The 16351-nt window shown below is 47.7% G+C and overlaps 1 protein-coding gene across 2 annotated transcripts in view; it reads left to right on the forward strand.

Moving 5' to 3' along the window:
* Positions 1-4356, forward strand: part of Ass1 (argininosuccinate synthase 1) — a 45630-nt gene extending 41274 nt beyond the window's left edge. For both annotated transcript variants that reach the window (XM_046451293.2, XM_058581846.1), the window contains exons 15-16: positions 2660-2725; positions 4061-4356. In XM_046451293.2, the coding sequence (XP_046307249.1) occupies positions 2660-2725; positions 4061-4106 (112 nt within the window). In that variant the 3' untranslated portion in view covers positions 4107-4356. The remainder of the gene's footprint in view (positions 1-2659; positions 2726-4060) is intronic.
* The last annotated feature ends 11995 nt before the right edge of the window (positions 4357-16351 follow it).

Here is a 16351-nt window from a genome sequence, read left to right on the forward strand (position 1 = left end):
GGCCCCAACCCCGGCCCAGCTCAGGCCCAGGCCAGCTCTTCCCTCCCGGGGGCCGGTTGGGAATTAAGGTACGAGTTTTGTTTAGCAGTCAATATTATTTTTTTCTTTCCCTTCTCTTTGCCATGTTGAGTTGCCCCCCCCCCTTCAATCTTTCTAAACACTTTATAAGCCATAAATATAACCGAATCAGTTTAGATCAGTCGGGGTAAATGTCAAATTATCTTCTCTCTTTCTCTCTCTGGCTCTTTCTTCCCTCCCCCTCCCAATCAGCAGCCTCTAATAATCTGTCCAACCCTTCATTAAGCCTTACAGTCTCACTGAGGGAGATTAAATGAATAAAGTAAAAAGGGAAAGGGGGAAAAAAAGAGAAAAAAGCAGAAGCATTTATTCTCACTGTGTCTCCGACCATTTCCCTTTTCTTTTTGATTTCTACATCGCTGCCTTGAAAGCCCCTGAGTGACAGCCTCACGGGGACCAGCGAGGAAGCCGCAAGAGGTAGCAGAACTGGAAATGCCGCGGCACAGTGGGTAGAAAGTAACGTAATTATAGAGCAGGTCAGAGCCACTCGAATGAGCAAAAATAAAAGCACAGAGGTTTTCTGCAGACCGTCAGGGGAGGCGAAAAAAATCATTGTAAACTCTTTTTCTACCTCCCCCCACAACAAACCCCAAACCACAATTTTAAAAAGAGGTTTTTCTTTCCCCAGAAACACCTCTTGAAACTCTTGGTGGCCTCGTGGGACAAGTCTGTTCCCAGTGGGCTCCTCTTTGCAGGGATTGTTGGAGCCATCTAGAAGGGCCCCACCTTGAATGGGGTTGGGAGAATTTGGAGATTTTGTGATTGTTTGGTGCCAGGGATCCAACCCAGGGGTGCTTTGCCACTGAGCCACATCCCCAGACCTTTTGATTTTTTTGTTTTGAGACAGAGTCCTGCTAAGTTGCTGAGGTTGGCCTCAAACTTGCCATCCTCCTGCCTCAGCCTCCCAAGCTGGTGGGATTACAGGTGTGCACCACTGCACCTGGCAAGAATTTGTTTGGACTTGGGAGGGGCGGTAGTCAAGGACAGTGCACCTTGTGGACAGGGAGGGGAAGGACTCTGCAACCCATCTTTCCCAGGCTGAGTCCTGGGTCCTTGCAAAGTGGGGGATATGAGGACAGGGGTGAGGCTGGCTATCCAAAGCCTGTTCTGTGGTTTGGTGGAGGGGGGTGTTTAGACATTCCTGTCCCCTCACACCACCCCAAGCAAGGTCTGCTAAAGCAATTTGAGGAGCCTGGTGGTCTGGTTTGGCCCAGCCTTTCCTTAGTGAGGGGTGTATGGAAGCCCAGCAGCTGCTCCCCTGCAGGAATGGGGCCCTGGAGATGGGGGGTGGGGTTAAGGGAGGAGCAGCATGGGGTGGCTTCTGGAGCATTCCCTGTCCTGGCTGCAGGGCCTGGGGAGGCAGGGCCCAAGCCCTGCACAACATGCAGGGTCTGGCAGGGCAGAGCAGAGTTTGCTCCAGTGGAAAGTCCACAGTCCACCAAGAGCCACAGCTTCAGAACTGCAGAAAGTGGCAGATTCCCTCCCTCTCCCCAAAGAGGGCTCCTGAGGGGACAGGCCACCTCCTTGTCAACAAGAACCTTGAGACTGAGGTCATCCTGAGGTTGGAGTTCTGCAAACATGAAAACAAGTTACTGATTCCGAGTGGGACATGTTGGGGACCCCTTGCTCTCAGAAGCTCAGGGTGGCCTGGTAGAGTCGGCCTGAGACCGTGCCCGAGTGCAGTTACTAACCAGGCGCTGGGCAATGGGTCGCCTGGGCCCGTGTCCGTGGTGGACGCCCAGCCTGGGCGAGGCAGTGTGCTCGACAAGTCCCAGCCATGGTGCCCTGTAGAGCCGGCTGTGTCACTGAGAACGGCCACCATCAGCCGCATTCGCAGCACAGACTGCAGCCCCAGGAGCCTGTGTGAGGCTTCCCCACGGTGGCAGCAGAGCCAGCCTTCGAACCCAGCCTGGCAGACTTGAAGGACTGCGTGGGGGTGGGGTCGGGGGAGAAGGCTGGAAGAGGAAGGCTGTCTGGTCTGGAGGGTGGCGCCTGCAGAGGGGGTCCTGCAGCCTGTGACCGGCACTGTTCAGGTGGTGGGCGCCCAGGTTCCAGGGTGGGTTAGGGGGACTGGCTTGGGGACAAGCAAGGGAAACGGTGACTTTACTGAGATGCTGGTGCTGTAGCTGTTGGCATCCTTGCAGCTTGAGAGGGACCATCGGGCTGCTCCAGTCTGTGCCCCTTCGGGCCACTGAATGTCCTCAACTTTTCCTGGACCCTCTCTGAGCCGCCCACCGCCCTGGGGGCAGAGCTGGCTCGGAGGCCTCCTTGGTTTGCAGATGGCGCGCTCTGGCTTAGAGGAGGATTCCATGGGGTCGGTTCTGACTGGTCCCCTCCCGAGACCTGGCAGCCCCCTGCCTGTCACTGTGTACCGGGAAGAGGCTGCTGGGAGCCCTGTGGGACCTTGTGGCCCGTGCCAGCCCAGAATAGGGCTCCTGGAATCCCGTGAAAAGCCACAGTGCGGGAGCCGGGGGGGACCCACAGAGGTCTGGGTGTTGACAGGGTGGAGCTCCCCAGCCCCAGCCGTCCTCTGATTGGGGACAAGGCCCCGTGGGCTGACAGGCGTCCACCTTCCTTGCAGCATGAACGTGCAGGGTGATTATGAGCCCCTGGATGCCACCGGCTTCATCAACATCAACTCCCTCAGGTGAGAAGCTGTGGGCCCTGCTGGGTCCTCAGAGTCCCCAGATGTGGAGGGAGGTGGGGAACAGGCTCTGATGGGACCTTGACTCCCCTGATGGCTGCCCTGCCCTGGACAAACCTACCTTCTTGTCCATGTGCCCACAGTAGCCCCCACGCCTGCTCTGCACCCAGCTACTCCCATCCTCAGTGGGGCCGAAGGCATGTGTGACAGCCAACAGCTGCAGCAGAGCCTGGCGTCCCGGTTCCTGGCTCCTGTCCTGTCCTGTGCCTCTGACACTCACTCTAGCCCCTCCAACCCCAGGACTCCTCTGTGAGCTCTCCTGGGCAGGGTGGACAAGGAAATGGCTTAGCAGTACAAAGTAGCCATTATGTCACCACCCTGGGCTGAAGGTCTAGTGGGAGACCCCCCTAGTCACATGGCTCTCCACCACTCGGGAGATTTATGTTGTCTGAAGTCCCTCAGACCCAGGTTCAAGTCCTGGCTTTGCAGTAGGGTCTCAGACCCCTTCCCAACCTCTTCGAGTCACAGTGAGGGTGTTAAACGCACCTGCTCACAGGTGCAGGGAAGGCTCCATATGAGCTCAGGGGAATCAAGCACATGGCAACCCTGGCACACAGGAAGAGCCCAGTGCCCAGCAGCAGGTGCCCCCAGCCCAAGGCCAGTGTCCTCAAGGGCATACAGGGTCATTCATTACCAGCAGCTACTGCAGACTAAGCCCCCACCCCCAGGCTCAGTCCTAGGTGCCTCACTTAATCCTTACCCAAATTTGCAATTCCCTGGAAACAGTCTCAGAGTGGTTAAGTAACTTGTCCTGGGTCACCCAGCTAGGAAGTAGAAGGCCTGCCCATCCAGCTTTGGGGTCAGGAAGAAGGTTAGAGCAATGTACCCTGGGACAGAGCCACCCTTCTCCCCCAGAGTCAGTCTCTCTTCCCTGGAGCCACCTCAGACACTGACTCCAGCAGGACCTCCCTGCAGTCAGTCACCTCCCCCTCCCCCACCCTCTAGGCCCTCCTGTGTATTGGATGACTCTGTGAACCCTTTTAAATGGCCCAGCACACACCGGGATTTCATAATGGCCTCTTCCTTTCTCCCATTGCCAGTTAAACGCTTTGTCTTCAACAATGACAAACATGTTTTCCCCCTAAGATAAATTAATTACCTTACCCTGATTGGAGGGCAGGAGGGGCCAGGATGGGAGAGTGGAGAGAAGAAAAAGACAACTTCTCAAACATCTTAACACACAGCTGCCCCCACGGGGTCCTGCCTGGACTAATTGAGCTGAGTGCCCTGTTGTTACTGTTGATTTACATTTTTCTTTGTTTTGAATCTGGTTTACAGGCTGAAGGAATATAACCGGCTCCAGAGCAAGGTCACCGCCAAATAGAGCCAAATAGGCCTGCTGACAGCGAGGAGCAGGGCCTCCTCACTCTGCCCTTGCCCAAGTACAGGCGCTAATTGTTGTGATCATTTGTAATTGTGACTTGTTCTCCCGGCCTGGCAGCCTCGAAGGGTTGCCCTGGGCCCGGGCTTTGTTCCCTGGTCCCTTGTAGCCTGCAAAAGTGGCCATTGAAGAGAAGGGTGGGGGTGGCTGCAGGGGGGAGCTGTGAAATGACAATTAAAAAAAAGATATATTAGTCTTTTGTTTCTTTATTTCTACCGAGGGGTGTGTGTGTGTGTGTGTGTGTGTGTAAAATCGTGCTTTCCTTACCCAACCTGTGTGTTTTCTGATTCAAGTGCTGCGTGGGGCCTCCGTGTGCCAGAGAGCGTGTTTACCTGGCAGAACGGACCCCTCTCTCCTCCAGCAAAAACTCCAGAAGTCCCAGTGCAAGGCAGACCCCAACCCAACAGCCTGGGAACTTGTCTCCAACAGTGACCCTGTGGCATGTGCCAGGGAAGCCATGGAGAGGTTCAAAGACCTGCTTGGGAGCATGATGGGCACATAGCCATTTCCTAGGGTGCGCCTTTGCCCGAGACCCACAGGGAACCCCTGATATGGCATCCCCGACTGACCGTATCCCACTTTCACCCCTCAGCAAAGTGGCTTATGATTGGCCTAGAGCAGCCTAAAATATGCAGTGAGAAGCTGGGCAGAGAGAAGGAAGGAACTGGCACAGAACATAGTGGGCGCGCTGCGGGACGGTCCGCACGGTTCCCTGTGCAGCCAGTCCTGGGGCCTGTGCCATGACCCCGCCCCCTTGGCCACATCTGATTCGGCTGTGGCTGGACACCTGACCTGGGCTGGGCCAATCAGAACCTCACTTCAGGATCCGGCCTCAGTGTTAATGGGTCCGGGTCGGGCGAGCTGGACAGCTGGAGACTCCGGGGAGCTCTGACTGCCAGAGAAGCACCTAGAAGAAGGGGGCTTGGTATGTCAACCTCCCCAGCCATGGTCTCCTCCCCTTAAGTAAAAAAGATCAGGTCATGCCCTACCAGGTGCCCTGGACCCTCCCGAAACTATGCAAGACTCCGTCCCAACCCGGCACCCTGACATCCAAATCATCACAAAAAGCTCGGTGGGGACTGTCCAAAGGGTAATGAACCAGTTAAGGGGAAATTGTGACAAAAACAGGGGAGACCATAGCAAACCCACACAGGGGCTAGGAGAGTGACACAAACACAGGGGACTTGATTTCCTTGAAGTCAACTCTGAGCACCACGCCTCCCTCTCCTGGAGCTCCGTGCAGCTCCTATGCTGCAGTCAAGACAGGCTTGAGAGGGACTCCCAATAAAACTGGAGGGCAGGAGGGGCCTGCCGTCCCCCTCCTCCCTGGGAGGACCACTGTCTCCCTTGAGACTGTCCCCTCTTCCCCTTTCCTATCCCTTCTGATGAACTCACGCCTGTTACTCTGGTCTGACCACAAGAATCAAAGTTTGAAGGGGGCTTTGTCACTGCTTTGGTCTCACAGAAGGCCTCTGCTTTGCCACAGCCCACGGCCAGCAACCTAGTCCCGCGGATAGGTTCCTAGAAAAGCAGAGGGAGAAGGAGGGGAGAGGGAAGGCAGGGGAGAGGGAAGGCAGGGGAGAGGGGCAGGGGTTCGTTCGGGTGTCAAAGGAAAGCCAGGAACCAGGAGAGGGAGCGAGGAGTGAAGGAGGAGCTGGACAGAGACCACACAGAGTTCATTTGTCAGAGCCCACAAATAAAGGCCATCTCTCCATCGATGCGGGTTCGGGACTTTTATGGGGCAGGCTCAGGAGTCAGAGCCAGGCGGGTCCTAATGCAGGCTGTTAAGGGTGGGGTTGGTGTGAGGGAGTGGTGAGGCCTTCTCAGAAATGCGGCTGCCACTTAAGATGGCCGTCCAGATGCTAAGCAAGGAGCTTACAAGGTCCATCCTGGAACTTCATGGAACCTGGTGACTGATGGACCCAGCCTAATTCCCTCTGAAGAGTGGAGCCATCTCCTCACAAAGTCATGAAAAGTTGATTTCTGTTTTACTATAAATTACCGCGATTTCTAAACTTGCTTGGAATGCCTGGCTTTCCCTGACCAGGTAGCAACCCTCTCTGAAACCTCAGCGGCGCCTCATAAATTCTGGTGTGGGATCTAAATTACCCTACCTTGAAGTGTTGAACCATTTACATCATTACCTACTCTCTACCTTTGTATTATGTTTGTCAAATCCTGTTATCTGTAAGGTCTCAAGACACCCCCCGCCGCTACTTTTCAGCTTTTTGTGCGATAAAACTGTGCTCCTAGAGAGCTGGGGGACTGTCCTCTAACCCAAGGATTTCAGGAGAGACAGTCCTGGCCGAATTACAGGCTTGCTTTAATTTGATTTAAAATTGGAGTTGGTGATCTTTTCTTTGCGTCATGGTTTAACGGTGACATTTCTTTTTTTTTTTTTTTAACATTTTTTTTTAATTTTAGTTTTCGGCGGACACAACATCTTTTTTTTTTTTTTGGTATGTGGTGCTGAGGATCGAACCCGGGCCGCATGCATGCCAGGCGAGCGCGCTACCGCTTGAGCCACATCCCCAGCCCACGGTGACATTTCTTGACCTAGGTTCTCTGAGGCTTAGTGGAAGAGTTTTTGCCTCTTGCAACCAAACACTAAGGGGACACTCTCAAGGGAGAAGGTGGGTCCTGTCAGAAAGGAGAGGGATGGCATGCCCTTTCTGCCCTCCAGTTCTATTGGGGGTCCCAGGGAAGTTTCTGCCCAAATCCACCTTTTGACCTTTGCCTGACATTCTTACTGGGGAGATTTGAGCACTGCCTGCTCTGTGCCTGGCCTGGTCCTGGACTTGGAACCTGACCCCTGGGACCTCCACGTCATTCATCCTAAGAAGTTTTGCCGGGTTTTTGTTGTTGTTTGTTTGTTTTGTTTTGCCCCCTTCTGTTCTTTGTGGTACTGAGGCATGGAACCCAGGGGTGCTCTACCACTGAGCCACATCCACAGCTCTCTTCACTTGACTTTGTGACAGGGTCTCACTGAGCTTCCACCATGGTGGGAGCAGATTTCGGCCTCAGCTTCTTGTCTGGGATGAGGAGGAGTGCAGCAGAGTAGGGTGTATTCAGGTGAGAAGAGATAGACCTCCCACAGGGTGATCGAGGACCAGACAGGCGTTACCACTCAAGCCTACATGGCTAGGGGCTTATATAGCCACTGGGAAGGGGCAGTGGTCAACATCTGTGCTAATCAGGTCTTGAAAAGTACCAACACCGCTGTTCAAAATCTACACTAATGGGTATTGGGAAAGTGTTGAAGCTCTCAGTCAGTCCTTGAGTCTGTGGCCTTCAGCAAGGTCTGTCACCCCTCCTCATTCCCATCCCCTGGGACACAGGACTTGGCTGGAATGTTTGGAATGTCCCCCCAGAAACCTCTTGGAGTGGCCTTTATATTTAAAAAGCCTTGATTGGAGTCCATTACTTAACCTATCTTATTTACTGGCCCTAAATTTGGTAATCCTCCTGCCTCGGCCTTCTGACTCCCTGAGATTACAGGTGTGCACCACTTAGTCCAGCCAAGGTTTGCTTTTTAAAACTTGTTTTCTATGATTGTAAATGCCCATGGTAATAATGAATGGCTCCAGGAATATTAAAAAAAATTCATGCTGATACTTTGCTATACACTTTATTCCCATATTGTCAATGAATTTCAAAACAACATATGGGATTGACACCTTTGTCTTGGTTTTGCAGAGAAAGCACTTCTATGCAGAGAAATTGATTTGCCCAAGGCCACTCAGCTAACAGGTGACAGAACCAAGTACCAAACTCAGACCTTCAACCATGATGAAAAGCTGAATCTTAAAAAAAAAAAAAAAAATAGAAGAAAGAAAGGAAGAAAAAAGAAAGAAACCTCATAGAAAAATGTACCTGCTGCAGTCTGGCTGGGCACAATTCAGGAGCCACTTGTCAAAAGAAACGAACTTTATTTTTAGAACACACACACACACCGCACCACACAGCTCCTCAGGAAAAACCCTCAGAGCCCAACTGCCACCACCAGCTTCCCACAAGCCTCTCAACCTCCCCCACTCCTCCTGCTCTTGAGGCCCATTGGCTGGGTCGTGTGGGCGGAGCCAAAAAAAAGTCCCCCAATGAGCAGCTCTGTGGTCTGAAAGGGGAAGGAAACAACCCAATGAGCATCACTGCAGAGGAGCCAATCAGTTGGCAGCTAGAAGTTTGCTGGGGCCCCTTTGGCTGTGGCTCTCAACATGTACCCATTGTCTCACTACCTGGTTAGAGACACCAAACTCTGGGATGGGGTTGTGGCTCAGCGTTGGAGCGCTTGCCTAGCATGTGCAAGGCCCTGGGTTCCATCCTCAGCACCACATAAAAATAAATAAATAAAATCAAGGTATTGCATCCAACTACAACTAAAAAAAAAAAGAAAAAAGAAACACCAAACGGTGCTTATACTTGGTATATTTCTTTTCTGTCACATTTTTATATGCTCATAATATTTTTGCAGCATTATTTAGATAAAGTGTAAATAAATAAATAAACACACACACACACACGTGTGTGTGTGTGTGTGTGTGTGTGTGTGCCGGAGACTGAGCCCAGCATCTCATGCATGGCAAACACACAGTCTACCACTGAGTTCCACCCTCAGTGCAGGAGGTGGTCCATGCAGTTCCAATATTTTACATTTTATACTATATAAATGTATACTTTATATTTACACTTTAAATTGTGTGTACTTCATATATTTATACTTTAATATATACACTTTGCATCCTGCTTTTAAATTTTTGACATTTATCATAAACACTTTTCTACACCATTATGAGACTGACATGCTACCTACTGTGCTGAGACACCTTTTTCTACACCATGAATAACTCTCCGTAGGGCTGGGGTTGTAGCTCAGTGGTACAGCGCTTACCTAGCATGTGAGAAACAATGGGTTTGATTCTTAGCACCATATACAAATAGATAAAATAAAGGTCCATCAACATCAACAACTACAAAAAAATTTAAAAACTGTCCATAAACATTTTCAACAACTATATAATATTCCATCACATGGACATTATCTGACTACTTAACTTTTCTGCAATTATAGATTAGGTTTCTCCATATTCTAAATTACTTTTTCTGTGTTTTGTTGGATTTAATTGAAAATTTTTAGAACTTGGCTTTTTAGGTATACTTCTTATTGCTTTCTTAGTGGCTTCTCTTGAATTTACCATATAAAACCTTAATATACCTCAGGCTACCTTCAATTAATATTATGCCACTGAAACTGTAATCTAAGACCCTGCAACAGTGCAACCTCAGAACTTTTCACTTTGTGCTTTTGGCTGTCATACATATTACTTCTGCAAAACTCTGTGGGCTGGGTGTAGCTCACTGCATGTTTAGTATGTACTCGGCATCAAAACAAACAAACCTATAATACATTGCTATTATTTTTTGCTTTAGGCAGTCAAATCTTTTTAAAAAGTTGAAACAAGAACAGAATGCTTTATATCTATTCATGTCTTTCCATTTCTGGTGCTCTGCATTCCATTGTGTAAATCAGTTTCCGACTATATAATTTTCTTTCCACTGAAGCACTTTTAAAAATACTTCTTCTAATGCATGTCTTTTGTAGAATTAAATCCTTGATACATTTAGAGTTCATTTTGTGTTGGGGTGTTTAAGGGTCAAGCTTTATTTTTAATATATTGATGTTTAGCTCTTCCAGTACAATTTGCTTAAAAGTCTATCTTTTCCCTATCAAATTACCTCTGCATCTTTGTCAGTTGGTCAGTCATGGTAGCACACACCTGAAATTCCAGTGACTCAGGAGGCTGAGGCAGGAGGATCATAAGTTTTAGGCCAGCCTCAGCAACAAAGGCCTTGAGCAACTTAGTGAGATCCTGCCTCAAATAAAAAGAATGAGGGATGTAGCTCAATGACAAAGCATCCCTAGATTCAATCCCCAGTCCCCCCTGAAAAAAAAATTGATCATTTGAGTTAGGGATGTTTCATTGATCTATTTATTCATGTCTATCTTTACACCCCAAACAGTAACTTGATTACTGTAGCTTTATTGTAAGTTTTGAAATTAGGTAGCATAAGTCTTCCAAACTTATTCCTCTTTTTCAAGATTTTTTAAAATTATTATTCTGGGTCCTTTGCCTTTCTATATAATTATATTAAGAATGGATTATTGATTACTTTTAAACCTTGCTAGAATTCTTATTAGAATTGCATTAAAAATCACAGATCAATTCCAGGAGAATTGCTATTTAAATATCAAAGTTTCCAATCCATGAACATGGTATAGCTCATCATTTATTTAGGTTTTATTTAATTTCCCTTTGCAATATTTTATAATTTTCAAAGTGTAAGTCAGATGTTTTTTGTTAAATTTTTTGACTAATTATTTTACTTTTATGCTAGCTGGCTAAATGGAGTTAAAATGTTTTTCTAGTTGTTTATTGGTGGTGCATAGAAATTCAATTGATTTTTGTATAAATGACCTCCTTGTATGCTGCAATAGTGCTGAATTTGCTCAACATTTCTAGTATCTACTTTGTAGATTCCTTTGGGTTTTCTAAATATTTGACCATGTAATCTGCAAATAAGAGCAATTTTGCTTCTTTTTGGATCTTTAGTTCTTCTATTTCTTTTTCTTGCCTTATGTACTATCTTGGACTACCAGTAATATGTTCTAAAGAGGTAATGAGAATGAGTATTTTAGTGTATTTCTGATCTTAGGTAGAAAATATTGAGCCTTTCACCATTGAGTTTGATGCTAGCTACATCAGGCTGGTCAAAGAAATTCCCGTCTATCTCTGGTTTGTTGAGAGTTTGTTGTTAATGATATTGTTGCAGCCACTCTTACCATAATCAGAAACCAAATACATCACGAGAGAATGGAAGATTCATATCCCACAGGGACATAGACACAAAATTCTTGAACAAAATTTTAGTTTGTGGTACTGAGAGCCAAATCCAAGGTCTCATACATGTACTCTACCACTGAGCTACACCCCTAGGTCTTTATTATTGTTGTTGTTACTATAACTATTACCATTATGATTTTGAGATAGTGCCTCACTACTTTGCCAAGGTTGTCCTTAAGTTTGTAATCCTCCTGACTCAGCCTCCCAGGTACCTGGGATAATAGGCATATACCATCACACCTGGCTTGATGCTATTGGGTTTTTTTGTTTGTTTGTTTTTTGGGTGGTTTTTTTTTTTTTGTAATATTTATTCTTAAGTTTAGGTGGACACACATATCTTTATTTTACATTTGTGTGGTGCTGAGGATCAAACCCAGTGCTTCATGCATGCTAGGTGAGCACTCTACCACTGAGCCACAACCCCAGCCCAATGCTATTGTTTTAATATCACAATTCAGTGTTGAATTTTGTCAGATGCTTTTTCAACATTCTTTGAAACAATCACATGGGTTTTCTCCTGTATTCTGTTAATGTGATAAATTACATTTATTGCATCTTGAATATGAAACCAAATTTGCATTTCCAGGATAAACACCATTCAGTTATGATATATTATCTTTTTGCAGATATTGTTGGACTTAATTTGCTAAAATTTTGTTAAATAATTTTCCATCTATGTTCGTGTGGGATATGGATCTTCATGGATCTTTGTGATTTGTCTAGTTTTTGTGTTATGGTAAAAGTGGCCTCAAATAAATGCATCTAGAAGCATCTTCCCATCTCCTTTGTTTTCTGAAAGAGCTTGGGTAGGGTTGGAATTATCTTTCATAAATACTTGATATAGTTCATTAGTGAAGTTTTCTTTGTGGGATGCTTTTAGAACATAAAATCAGGCTGGGGTTGTAGCTTAGTGGCAGAGCACTTGCCTGCCATGTGTGAGGCACTAGGTTCGATCCTCAGCACCACATATAAATAAATTAATAAATTAAATAAAGGTCCATCGACAATTTTGAAAATATTTTTAAAGAATATAAAATCAGTTTCTTTCATTTACATAACGTATTTCAAATTGTCTACTTCCTCTTGTCAACTTTGAGTAATTTATTTCTTTTGAGGAATTCATCCATTTCATCTAAGTTGTAAATTTTATTGGAGTTCTTCATAATTTCCCTTATTATCCTTTTTATGTCTGCAGGATTGATTGTGATATCTCTCTTCATTACTCACTGTGGTAATTTGTGTCCTCTCTTTCATACTTGATCAGTGTAGTTAAAACTTACCTTTCACCAGGCACAATGGTGCATGCTTGTAATCCCAGCAGCTCAGGAGGCTGAGGCAGGAGGATCACAAGTCCAAAGCCAGCCTCAGCAAAAGTGAGATGCTAAGCAACTCAGTGAGACCCTGTCTCTGAATAAAATACAGAATAGGGCTGGGGATGGGGCTCAGTGGTCAAGACCCTCTGAGTTCAATCCCCAGTACCCAGAATTAAAAAAAAGAAAGAAAGAAAAAAGAAAAAGAAAAAAAAAACTTTCCTTTCCATTTTTTCTTTATATGTAATGACTTTTCTCTCTCTCTCTCTCTCTCTCTCTCTCTCTCTCTCTCTCTCTCTCTCTCGTGCTAGGAATTGAAGCTAAGGCACCCTACTGCTAAGCCCTTTTTAAATTTTTATTTGAGACAGGGTCTCATGAAGTAGCCCAGGTTGGCCTTAAACTTGCAATCCTCCTCCTCAGCCTTCCAAGTGTCTGGGATTACAGGCATGTGCCACTGGCCACCTGGCATAGTTGACATATGTTTATTCTACTTGTGGTTCATTGACCTTTGACCCATGGACTTAAAAAAAATCCAATTGAAACATTTTTTGCAGTGTTTTTCTTCAGACTCCTTTGCCTCCCCCTTTCTGGAGACCTAATTATAAGCACCCTAGACCACTTGAATTGCCTTGTAGGTCCCTGAAGCGGAATTCTTCAGGCTTCCTGGTCCTCCTCTTCCTCCATCTGCATTTAGTCTACTTCTCTCTGAGCTTCATTCTGTACGATATCTGCTGATATGTCTTCAAGTCTACTGATCTTTTCTTTGACTGTTTTTTCTCCTGGCAATGCGTCACATTTTCTACTCTATATATTTTGTGATTTTTCTTTCTTTCTTTCTTTCTTTTTTGGTACTGGGGATTAAACCCAGGGGCACTCAACCACTGAGCCACATCCCCAGACTTTTTTTGTATTTTTAGAGACAGGGTCTCACTGAGTTGATTAGGAACTCCTAACTTGCTGAGGCTGGCTTTGAACTTGCAATCCTCCTGCCTCAGTCTCCGAAGCCACTGGGATTATGGGCATGCGCTACCACACCCAGTTATTTTGTGATTTTTTTTAAACTGGATGCTTGGCATTGTAAATTTTGCATTACTGAGTACTAAATTTTCTCATATCCCCTTAATAAGTATTAGACTTCTTTTGGAAACCTGTTCAACTATTTGGAGATTAGTTTGATCTTTTCAAGATTTCCTCTGAACCTGTTCAGGGCAGGTCTGGTCTTTATTCTAAATCAACTTCTCAGGTGTGTTCTTTCTGGGGTTCCCACCAATGACTCTGGCATTCAGTGAGGTCTCTCCACTCTAGCTTGAGGGAATTCAAATGTTCTTAGTCCTGTTTGAGATTTCCAGTAATTTTTTTTCCCTTTGTGTCTTGGTGTATTTTCTGTTGCTATAACAGAATACCCAGACTGGGCGATTTATAAAGGAAAGGCATTTATTTGGGCTCCAGGTTCTGGAAGTCCAAGAACATGGCACTACGTCTGGAGAGGGTTGCATGCTGCTTTAACTCACGGCAAAACAACTGTGGAGAGGGACAGCTGTACTTTGTAACAACCTCCTCTTGCAGAAACGAACCCAGCCTGGAGAGAGCACGCTCTCACTCCCTCAGGAAAGGTGTATTAAGGACCTGATCACCTCTTGAAGTCCCACCATGACAACACCACTATGGCAATCACATTTCCACATGGGTTTTAGAAGGGACAAATATATTCAAACCCTAGCTCCTTGACGGTTGTCCTTGATGGACTCATGGCCAGTAGCCTTCTCACCAGAGACCAACTGCAGATACCTGGGCTCCTGGGTCCCCCGAGCCCCGCCCCCTCAGCCCCGCCCCGAGCCCCGCCCACAGCTGCCCCTCTGCAGGATCACTGCCCTCTGCCGCCCTTCCCCTTCTTAGTTTGGAAATGTCCTCTGGGCAGAACGCAGGTGATGGCAGGCCTCCCTTTGTCCTTTCCCTTCTCTCAGGACTCACAATCCTGTACTTGCCATTGTTGAGTGTCTAAAAATAGCCATTCCCTGGGTTTCCGCCAATTTTCTCTTGTTTTCAGTGGGAGTGTATTTTTGGGCCATCTCACTCCCTCGTGGGCAGAAGTAGAAGGTGATACTTTTCACTATAACAGTAATCGAATCCGACACCTTTGGCCATCCTGGCTGAGGTCACTCAGTCTCTCATTAACATAGTCGCATACTTCCTCGCCCTGGCTGAGCAGACCCCGACCACAATTAGCTCCCGTCTCAGCGTAAAGCCCAAAGTTCTTACTGCAGCCAGACCAAACACCAGACTGCACGTGTGACCACCTGGGACCTCCAGACCCAGTCCAGCCGTGGTGGCAGCAGCTGTACAAACGTCCCTATACGGGGCCAGCAGAAGGACCTCCCAGACTGCTCTCCTACAAACTCAAGAGAAAGAATGAATGCACCAAGCTCTGGGACGTTCCCTGTGCCACAACAGGCAGCTGAACTCTTACTCGGCCTACAAGCCCCACATGATCTGGCTCCGGGCTTCCCCCTTCTCCCCTCCCTTCACTTCCCTCTCGCTCGGCTGCAGCCTTGTCCCACAATCAGCCAAGTCCTGCCTGGAATATCTTCCCCAGATGCCACAAGACTCATTCTGACTAATGACCCTGCTCTTCTCTCCTCCACAGCACCTATCACCATTGATTTGCTCTGTGTACCTAGTAATTTTTAGCAGGTGCTAGGCACTGTCGAATGTCTCTTCCATCAGACAGGACGCTCCATGTGAGCAGAGACTACGTCTGTCTTGTTCGCGCTGTGTCCCAGGAGCTGAGATCCTAACAGGTGCTCGGGAAATATCTGTTGAAGGAGTGGATCTCTCTGCAGCCTTCACTGGCTCAGAGGGTATTTCCCAATCCTAATTGTAACTCCTGTCAGGTTCTCGCCTTGGGGAGAACCAAGACAAGACCATCCTTTACCCAAGAGCCAGGCTGATCAAGAGGCCGTTAAAGGAGGATTCCAAAGATAAGACTGCTTCCTGCGGTGCTCTGCGCTTGAAGAGAATAGCGATGCGGGTGTCATCGAAGCCCGAAGGGCAGGCAGCGCCGGGAGCAGTGGAGTTCACGGAGGCCAGGAAGAGACTGCATACCCTGAGAGCAGACCCGAGAGAGAGTGTCCCGGACGGAAGGGCAACGGCTTCCCTGAGGAATGGAGACAAAGACCAACAGGGCTCTGTCCAGAGGGGCAGAGGGCGCTGAGCGTCTGGGCCTCCAGCCAGGCTGGGGGCTTTATTCTAGGAGTTTTAGGAAAGTTGCAAGAAAGGAAGAGACAACATTTGGTTTGTGTTTTGAAAAGACCCCTGTGACACTGTGCGGTGGGGCTGGGCGGACAGCGAGAGGACATGGAAGGTCAGGGGCTGTGGGAGGACAGTGGCCGGAACCCGAGTGGCAGCAGAAGGTCACCTTAGGGCACATGGGGGAACCGGGACACCCAGGCCACTGTTGGACCAGGACAGGTCAGCATACGCTGAGTCTCAAGGGGAGAAACTTGAGCAGGGCAGCTGCTCCCTGGGGAGCCAGGGCCACCTCAGCCACCCATGACACTTGCATCTGCCCCATCTGTGTCCTCCTGGCCCTGCTCTGGAAGCCTCCAAGGGCACTTGACCATCCGTATTTAGCAGCTACCCAAAGTGTCAAACCCAGCCTCTTCCCCAGGGGGAGAGTGAGAAGGTACCGACCCTTCAGGCTGAAAAGGCTGGCGCTGTCCCCATTCTGGGAAGAGACACATTTGCGATACATTTTTACTTTTGTGTTTCATGATCCTTCATCCAGGTTTGTAACACATGTTGGAATCATTACGCACTAATCGTCATTATTAGGAAGAATTTTGTTTCACTGAAAATGAGACAATATTCAGTGGAATTAGGAGCACATGGGTTTGCAAGGATGTGACCTGGTAGTTGGTGACGTTCAACCAGATATGGTAGGTTCAGGTGACAATATGAGTGAAGGGACATCAAAGCTTCA

Source organism: Marmota monax, unplaced genomic scaffold, assembly GCF_021218885.2.
Source record: "Marmota monax isolate L192 unplaced genomic scaffold, Marmota_monax_Labrador192_F-V1.1 WCK01_AAM20220418_F8-fsc00020, whole genome shotgun sequence".
NCBI lineage: Eukaryota > Metazoa > Chordata > Mammalia > Rodentia > Sciuridae > Marmota > Marmota monax.